General features: G+C 39.8%; 1 protein-coding gene across 1 annotated transcript in view; it reads left to right on the top strand.

Annotated features, from left to right (window-relative positions):
- Positions 1-4,830: 4,830 nt before the first annotated feature.
- The window catches only part of LOC134534807 (allatostatin-A receptor-like), a 576,662-nt gene continuing 571,874 nt past the window's right edge, over positions 4,831-9,618 (top strand). The window contains 1 exon segment of the mRNA XM_063373401.1: positions 4,831-5,944. Coding sequence (XP_063229471.1) covers positions 5,258-5,944 — 687 coding nt within the window. The 5' untranslated portion in view covers positions 4,831-5,257.

Raw genomic sequence — 9,618 nt, 5'->3', positions numbered from 1 at the left:
ATGCGGGTATTCCTGCTAGGGAAGAGTGTGTTTGTGGATGGGGGCAGGGTGGAAGATAGCAGGCATTAGAGACAGTACAGTCGCTCCAAGAACATTGTAGCCGCGCATATAGCAAACTTGCTGGCAGGTAATTTGGCCTTAATTCACGAGTATTGGCCGGTCCGGCGCCAGGCTTTAGGCTGAGGTGCCTGGTGCCGGTCCGCCATCTTGGATTGTGACGTCACGGCTGCCATGTACGATGAACTTGACCTTGACCTTTGACCCTTGAAATTGACATCAAATATGTCAAAATTTGCCCGAAATTGGCTCAAGCTTTGCCAAAATTTTCCGAAATGTCCAGTATTTTGAAGAAAACAATCCACCAAAAAATCTCAAAAAATTTGAAAAATAAAATTATTCTCTATTTCGAGGGGAAAATTTCCGGTTTGAGGGAAAATTTCCCGTTTTAGTCACAAAAATGCCAACGGCTTGAAAATTCCTAAAAGTCCTAAGAGTCCTAAAAACAAGCCGCTTTAAGTCGCAGACGTCATGACCTCGTCAATTAGGATGCTATGGTAGACATCTTATATTATGAAGTAACCGTTGCAATTATCGTTATGGCCACCATCTCGAAAATCCGTGCTTTTATGCTAGTAAATCGGGAAAATTAAAAAAAAATTAATAAACATTTTAATAAAAAACATTGCGACATATTGGATTATGACATCATGGCTACCATCTTGAAAATTCGTATTTTTTATGCTAGAAAATAGGGGAAATTTAAATATTTATAAAGAAATTAATTAATAAAAATATTCCGCCATATTGGATTATGTCGTCATGGCTGTCATATTGAAAATCCGTTATTATTATCCAAAAGATTTGGAAAAAAATAAAAATTATAAAAATCAATCAAATTTTAATATAATTTTAATTAAAAACACACTTATTTCATGGAGTTCGGCGTCCTCGGCTCGAACTCAGCGAGGGAAAAATAAAACAAATGTCGACAGATCCTTCCTCTACAGAAGCCTACGACAGACTGACCTCCTACTACTAATGCCACAGTACATACACACACACACACGCAACATATATAGCCAGCTTGTATGAAGTCATATCCACAATTTTTTGTCTGCTGGAGGCTGCCATCATGTTTTCGTCTGCTGGAGGCCACCATATTGTTTTATTCTGCTTTTTGTTTTCGTTTGCTAGAGTGCACTGCCACCGTGGAGTGCAGTAATAATTTATTACTGTGGCACACGCCAGCTTGAAATTTGGATGCCATCTTGGAAATTCATAATTATTTAGCTATAAATTCGGGGAAAATTCCAAAATTCATTAAAAAATCAGCAGTTAATATACTAATTGATTCGATCGATTCATATCCTTAGATATTTGATCAATGCAAAAATTTTAATTTTATGTAAAACATATTAAGTCACTAAATATGGTGGAAAGTCCTAAAAGAAGCTTAAATTCCTCTACTACCAGTCTCCAGTAAGTCTATGATATTTTACCACCATCTTGGAAATTCGCAATTATTTAACAAAAAATTTGGGAAATAATTCCAAAATTTACCAAAAAATCACGCATTAATATAATGATTGATTCGATCGATATCCGTCACAAAATTCATAAAAAAATCACTTATTAAAATAATAACTGACGTGAAAGATTTCCGTTCTTGGTTTGATTCTCGACCAGTGATAAGAGTAACTAAAACATAAATTTTTTTTTTAAATTCTGTTTCCTATTACATTTAATTCACTCTACGAGAAACAACTCTAGACAAGATACCTTTCTGACGAATTAACTATGTTATCGCGCTACCTAACACGAAGGTCTATTTTTTTTCGATGCATGAAATACAATTCAACCAGTTCATGTACAATGCTATACGTATGGGCCAAGTGTCTTTGGACCACAAGACCAGATAATGTACAATGTCAGACGTTTAGGCCAGACGTTTCTGAACCACAAGACCTTCTTCGTCGATAGTTAATATAACATATTTCAAGCAATCAATACAAAGTCTTCGAACGAATACTACAAGCAGTCAAGACAAAGTATTCAGATCTAAAGTATCGATAAAATCAATAACAAGCAATTAGACCAACGGAAAATGTTTTATGCATACTAAAGGACCAAGAATCCCTATTTTTTTTATCAATACCAAGAGGTTTTGAAGCAGTAAATATTTAGTGCAACTACAGATTTTTTTTACGCACATTTAACTTTAACGAAACGACACACTTTCAACAAAAGAAAAGAACACACGATACACACACTAATCACACAGTACACACAGTACACACACAGTTTACACATTGGAAACACAGTACACACACAGTTTACACATTGGAAACACAGTACACACACAGTAAACACACAGTACACACACACTGGACACGCAAAGGACAGACTGTATACAAAATGGACACACCGTTCACACACACACACACAGGATATGCAACGAACATGTAATAAACACACAGGACAAGTATTTGACAAAAAGGAAGCACATTTGGACGAAAATTCGATGTGGTGTGATATGATATCACCAATATACTGTAGGCTCCAACTGCTTCAATTTCACCAACAGCTCCGACAGCTCCAAGTTTTTCAAGTGCTTCAAGTGCTCCAAAGCTTCAAATCATCCAAGTACTCCAAAGCTCAAAATGTTCCAAAACTCCAAATGCGCCAAAGCTCCAAGTGCTCCGAAAGCTCCAAGTTCTCCGATGCTCTAAGAGCTACAATCGCTCCAATAGCTCCAATGCACAAATTGCTCCAAAGCCAAGTGCTCCAATGTTCCAATTGCTCCAATTACTCCAACAGCTCCAATTACTCCAACAGCTCCAAGTACACCAAAGGTCCAAGTACTACAATGCTCAAATTGTTCTAAGAGATCCATAGCCCCAATTTCACCAAGAGCTCCAATGGTCCAATTGGCCAACAGCTCAAAGTGATTTAAAGCTCCAAAAGCTCCAAATGTTCCAATTGCTCCAACAGCTCCAAATGCTCTAAAGCTCCAATGCTCCAAATGCTCCAGTTGCTCCAACAGCTCCAATTGTTCCAATTGGCTCACAGCTCCAAGTGATTCAAAGCTTCAAATGCTCCAATTGCTCCAACAGCTCCAATAGCTCCAATTGCTCCAAAACTCCAAATGATCCAATTGCTCCAACAGCTCCAACAGCTGCTATAGCTCCAAGTGCTCCAAATCTTCCATACAGCAAGGAGAGTTATTTAATCTCATACAAAATACTTGTCGAAAGTCGTTCTGCTTTTCAACAACAGATGGCGCTACGTGTTGCATAGTGGTAAATATTATTCTTTTTTTTAATGTAGGATGCTGGATGCTTTCTCTTGTTCGCAAGAGGAGGGCTGCGCTAGACATCAAGAAGAAAAAAAGAACGTCTTGCATGATAGTGCTTCTCAGCTTTTTAAAGGCAAGTATTCGACTGAGTAATTAATATTTGTTTGTTTATTCCACGTGATTTAAAAATTATTAGTGCTGATTTAGTGAAATGAATTCAGCAATTCATACGAAACTCCGAATAAAATTGCATGCCTCATTAATTAATTAATTTTTTTTTCATGCAGAGATAGATTTCTCAGAAATAACCAGAAGCACTCGGAGACCATCAGCAGAAGTTTCGCCAGGAATAACCAGGAGCACACGGAGAAAAACCAACAGAAGCGTCACCATGAATGACCATAAGAACTTGGAGAAACTAACAAAATAATGACAGGAATAATCAGGAGCGCATGGAGAAAACCAACAAAATATAGACAGTAATAATAAGAGTACACGGAGAAAAATATCGCATGTTTTACTATATCATGATAACAAAATTAATAAACATAATAATAATAATAAATAAATAACAACAACCAAAAACAAATTATAAAATTTCTGGTTTGTGCTAGAAATATATCCTTTCTCAACAAAGGAAAAGTTCACAAGCTGCAGAAACTTTCCATATTCCTGGCCCAATTTAACTCTATTGTTAGTTATATGTGTTACGTGTCCACTTGTCACGACTTAGCTGTAAATAGGAAATCCTAAATGAAAATAATTTTACATATGTATTTTAAATATATTTCGGCGTGCAGGGGCGCCAGAACGTTATCTCGAAACGATGGTACATTATGTCTCATCCTCAGTTTGCAGTGCGAATTTAAATAGGAATTTACTATCTTTATCTAACGCACGATTATCGCCATTAACGCTGTCCTTGTTTCAGTGTGCTCTGTTGCCAGATTTACGACACAGAGCAAAAACGTTTTAGACACAATTTGTTACGTAATTAATTTTTTTTAATATATCTGAAATATTATATTTTGTATAGTAATATTTGAAATGAGAATTTTTGAAATATATTTTTCTGTTTTATTTAATCAAGAGCATCATCTGAAATCTGATTTTGTCTAAATCTCAAAATATTTGATTCTTTCGAGAACAGCACATACATTGACCGACTGCTACAAATTTTTTCTTCCTGTGTTTGACATTGAATTATCTTTCAACAAATAGTAAAATAAAATAAAATGAACTTATTATAACTAACAATGGTATACAATATATATTTTTTAATGTTTGCAAGCGGGGTAGTATGAATCCGGCATCAGTGCGCGTCGTTTAGGTACAGTGTAACGCAATCCAAGCGCGAGACAGACTGTAGGTAATTGAAGGTAGCTGGGGGGGGGGGGGGGGGGCGCTATGGAGCGCGGAGGATGCGCGCGCACCTCCGACCCTCCCCTCCAGCTCCCCCCACCTACACACCGCCGGAGGGGACGCGGCGACGCCTGGCGCCGGCGAACGCGACGCACTCAGTCGGCGCCTGCTGCTTCGCGCGCGCGGTCGTGTCTAGTCGCAGCGTCGCGCGTCGCCGCCCGCTGGCGCACTATTGTGTCGTCTTCCCTACCCCCCTCAGACACCCCTACACACATACACCTCTGACCTCACCGACGGCCACGCGTGTTCCATCGTCGGCTCGGGCGGGTGGGGGCAACGAGACTAGCGTTCGTGTCAGACCACACACACACACACACACACACACATACACAAACAATTTCCGTTGACGTGATGAAACCGAGCTAACAGCTAACCCTCTGAAACATGAAAAAATGCGTTCGCGGGACGTTGTTCCCCGAAAACTTTCTCCGCAGCACACGTGTTCCATTCTGTTCTAGACTTGCAGACCTTGAGACACTTGCAGGAAGGGTCGGGTAGGCGGGCGCGGGCGAGGGCGATGAGCTCCTGACCTGCCGCGCGATGGAGGACGTCTCGGCCCCGCGGGTCGCCGGGGCAGGCATCTCGCAGCTGCGCTACGCCTACGCGCAGTGCAGCAACCTGTCGGCCCACCTCGGCGAGCTGCCGGCCATCTGCCGCAACAGCTCCGCCGGCGACGGCGACGACGACGAGTCGGCGCAGGCCAACCAGATGATCACGCAGATCGTGGCCGTGGTGGTGCCCATCCTGTTCGGCCTGATCGTGCTGGTGGGGCTGTTCGGCAACGCGCTGGTCGTCATCGTGGTGTCCGTCAACCAGCAGATGCGCAGCACCACCAACCTGCTCATCATCAACCTGGCGCTCGCCGACCTGCTCTTCATCGTCTTCTGCGTGCCCTTCACCGCCACCGACTACATGCTGCCCTACTGGCCGTTCGGCGACGTCTGGTGCAAGGTGGTGCAGTACCTGATCGTCGTCACGGCGTACGCGAGCGTGTACACCTTGGTGCTCATGTCGCTGGACCGCTTCCTCGCCGTCGTGCACCCCATCGCGTCCATCTCGGTGCGCACGGAGCGCAACGCCGTGGCCGCCATCGCCGTCACCTGGGTGGTGATCCTGCTGTCGTGCGTGCCGGTCTACCTGAGCCACGGCGTCACCGACTACATCTACCTGTCGTCCGAGCACACGGCGTGCGTCTTCCTGGACGACTACAACAAGCCCGTGTTCCAGGTCAGCCATAAACCAACAACACTTCCTCTATTAGCTGCGCTTGCAACTACCAGGGCCGGCGCGTCCGTACAGGCGAACCAGGCAACCGCCTAGGGCGCCAAATAGCTGGGGGCGGCGCAGCACGACACACAACAGCTCATATCATATGTTTAACGATTATTGAAACTAGATGAAAATGGATTTTTGTAACAGTTTGGAATGTTTATATTGATATAAGTAATTATTTCAAGTCCACGGTAACCTGTTTATGATTTGTAAATAAGTAAAAAAGTAAAAAAAAAAAAAAACACAAGCATCTTACATTTGATTGTTGACAAAATCTTAGGCTTACGTGATGAGTTTTGAGGCAAGGAAAATTTTTTTGTGGTGTCCGGTGGTTGGGGTTGAAAAAGGGGGGGAGGGGGGGGGGAATTAAGTTTTTTCGCCTAGGGTGCCAATTTACCTTGCACCGGTCCTGGTAACTACGAAAACAAATCTTGGAACACATCTTTTAACCTACTTGAAACATTCAAGTATATGTAATCCTGATGAAAATACAATAATCTGGTCCTGATCTGATAATGGAGCAAGCATTTTGATAGTGGAACTCTTCACTTACTACTAGTAAACTGTACATGTTTTTACCAATGTAGCAATAAATGAGTAAAAAAGAGAAGCGTGTTTTTTAGTTTTTTAAAAAATAATATTTACTATTTTTTTTACTAATTTACACAATCAAACTAAGTTTTGTTTAGGAAAATTAACACACACAAAAACTAGCTTGTGTGTGAGTTATACTAGTTTCTATATGCTACGTGTTGTATATTCCGGATATTGTATATTGAAGACTTAATATTACAAAAAAATTCCTTTTGATGTCCTTTTAAGAGAAAATTATTTTTAGGAAAGAAAGTATTTCATTGACTCAAAAATTTATAAAATTTAAAAGCACCAGAGAAAAGGAAACCCTGCTTACGTTGGTTGATACGGGTTACCGCAAAGTGCGCGATTTGCAAAATCAATTAAGGCTAGAATTATGTTTGACATCAGAGTTCGACCCATCCGGGCCTGCCTTGTGTCCGTGACTGAATCGGGAAAAATTTGGCCAGTTAAAAAAATTACACTTCATCCTTGATTATTATAATATTTTTCATAATTATGTTTAAAAGGGAAAATTTCACTTGGCATCACTTAGGTACCATTCATTACCTTAATTTCAAGACTAAATTAAAACTAATTAAAAATAAAATTGTATATTCCTATAATTCCAAGCGTGTTTTTAAAGGTACTTTGCGATGATTATGATAGAGCCAGCCTGTAGACACCAATCCATGAAAAGAAAGTAGTGGCGAAAAGATACTAGAGCTGTCTTATAACGTAGCACTTCCTTACGCGCTCATTGCTTGCTAGTTTATTGATATCAATTTCTGAAAGTGCTGAAAGTTTTTTTCATGGGAAAAAGGGACGGGGGATAATTTTTGAAAAAATTAAGAAATTGTATTAAAAAACTTACCTCACTATTCATTACTATTGACACTAACTGACTAACACACTGACATATGGACCTCCAATAGTAGCCGCAGGGGGCGTGGCTCCTCACACTGTCGTCACTGATATTTTTTTTGCAAAATGTTTCATAAATTCAGAGGAGGGGGGAGGGGGCTGGTTCAGTTAGAAGAAAATGTTTATTCGGATCACAATCCTACAGTACAAGTCGTGCGTAAACTGCATGATTGATACAGTTTGGACTGCCTAACAGAAACCGTTTAAAAAAATAAATTTTTAATATTACTGTTATACTGTATACTGTTTAATATTTAATATTATATTATAATGGCTGTTACTGACGAAAGTACAGCCAAACAAGTCGGACTGTTGCCAGGCAACTACTTGACGATCTAACTTACCAACATGGCGGTCATAATAATTTATCAATGCTTTATTATGGACAAAAACAAGAAACTCTGCGACTGGCCGGTGCTTCACCTATCCTCGTCTGTTATCAGACTTATCGCGATCTCTCTCCCCCCTCTCCCCGCTCTGTTCCTTAAACCTAATCTAGAGCCGGCAAAAACATTACAAAGCACTTCACTCTCTTTTTGCATTACGGAAACACCGTGTATATAATCCGTGACCCAGGGCCGTATTTACGCGCAGGCTATCTAGGCTGTAGCCTATGGGCCCGCACCACAAATGGGGGCCCGCAACACACGACACGAAAATAAATTATTCTGCGATGTGGATCTTCTTACATTCTTAAAATACGCGTCGACATGGTGTCCAGTTGTTTTGTGTGGATTAATTGCGCCGAACTAAACTCTTCTGTGGAAAGCTGATATAGGAGTGGTCAGCATTTAGAAACTTTCCATTATTTTCATTGGTTTTGGTGTCACTTGATTCCTTAACATCTAATTAATACTGATTGGTTAAATTGTCTAATTTAATAATAAAATATTTTTTTCAGAATAGAAAATTGATCAAAACTATGAGTTTTGTAGGTCAATTAAAAAAAAATACCCACCCAGACCCAGGCACGAGGCACCCACTGTTTCACTGGAAGGGGATACTCAATATACCTCCCTTCCCCTTAGAGATTGCCCGCACCACAGACTCAGCCAATGGGCCCACAGGCAGTAAATCCGGCCCTGCCGTGAACGCTATTTCCGACAGCTTTCCTAAACCATCACGTTCCTTTCTCTTGTGCTTGGCTTCGCCCCAATGTGTGGTTATTGGACGTCATTATTTTTGCTTCATTAAGATTCTTCTGTAGTTTTACCCTACATACATTACTAAATACTTTTAATGTATTTGTCAGTCCTTATCTTTATTTATTTATTTTTTGTGAATGTGATGCAAATATTCATAACACATATTACTACCTAACAAATAATGTCAGGGTCAATGCCTCAAGAAATTAATACAACTGTCCCATTTTTGAAATATGTTTGTTCATATAAACTGTAAGATAACTACACTGGAAATTGAAATAGTTTGAAAATTGAGGTTATTTCGGTTGAAATTAAAGATATTCACAATATAAATACCGTTTCCCTTTTTTTTTACCGGTTATTATGCTAGCTTCAAATATATGTCATTCTGCAGACGTTTAATACAGAGTCTTATGCCATCACACAACTTCGGCGATTTCAGATTCCGCAGAAAAATTATCCTTCAGCGTGAGGTAGTGCAACGGAATTCCTGGTATATTTTACGAAATCACAAAATTCGATAGGATTCATCAGCAATGCAACAGCCGTTGCCACAGATATTATCGGGTGAACGTGGTTGAAAATTAAATTTAAAAAAAGAAAATTTAATCTAAGACGCACAGTGGTTGTGGAGAAAACTGAAAACTGAGAACTTACAAAAAATACCCCTTTACTTAAATCCATATCTATAACTTTATACGGTTTACAAACAATTTTAACAGATTTGATAGTGTACCAACATTTATGTTTTTTTTTGTCTTCCAAACCCTATTTATTACATCCCTTGCAGTAATGGTTGGTTGTATAAAAATATTTCATACGAAAGTATCGATAATATTCAGAAGTTTTACAATTAATAATAACGGATTTAATATAAATCATGGTAAAAAATAAAATATATATTATTTTGGTTTCCTATCCCTGTTTTTTTTTTATCCGCTTGCAGCAATGGTTCGGGTTATTGAAAACTGTTTCAACAAAAGTTTC

The sequence above is a fragment of the Bacillus rossius genome, chromosome 8 (genome assembly GCF_032445375.1).
Source record: "Bacillus rossius redtenbacheri isolate Brsri chromosome 8, Brsri_v3, whole genome shotgun sequence".
Taxonomy (NCBI): Eukaryota; Metazoa; Arthropoda; class Insecta; order Phasmatodea; family Bacillidae; genus Bacillus; species Bacillus rossius.
Note: the sequence above shows the minus strand (reverse complement) of the source record. Positions and strands in the feature narration are given on the sequence as shown.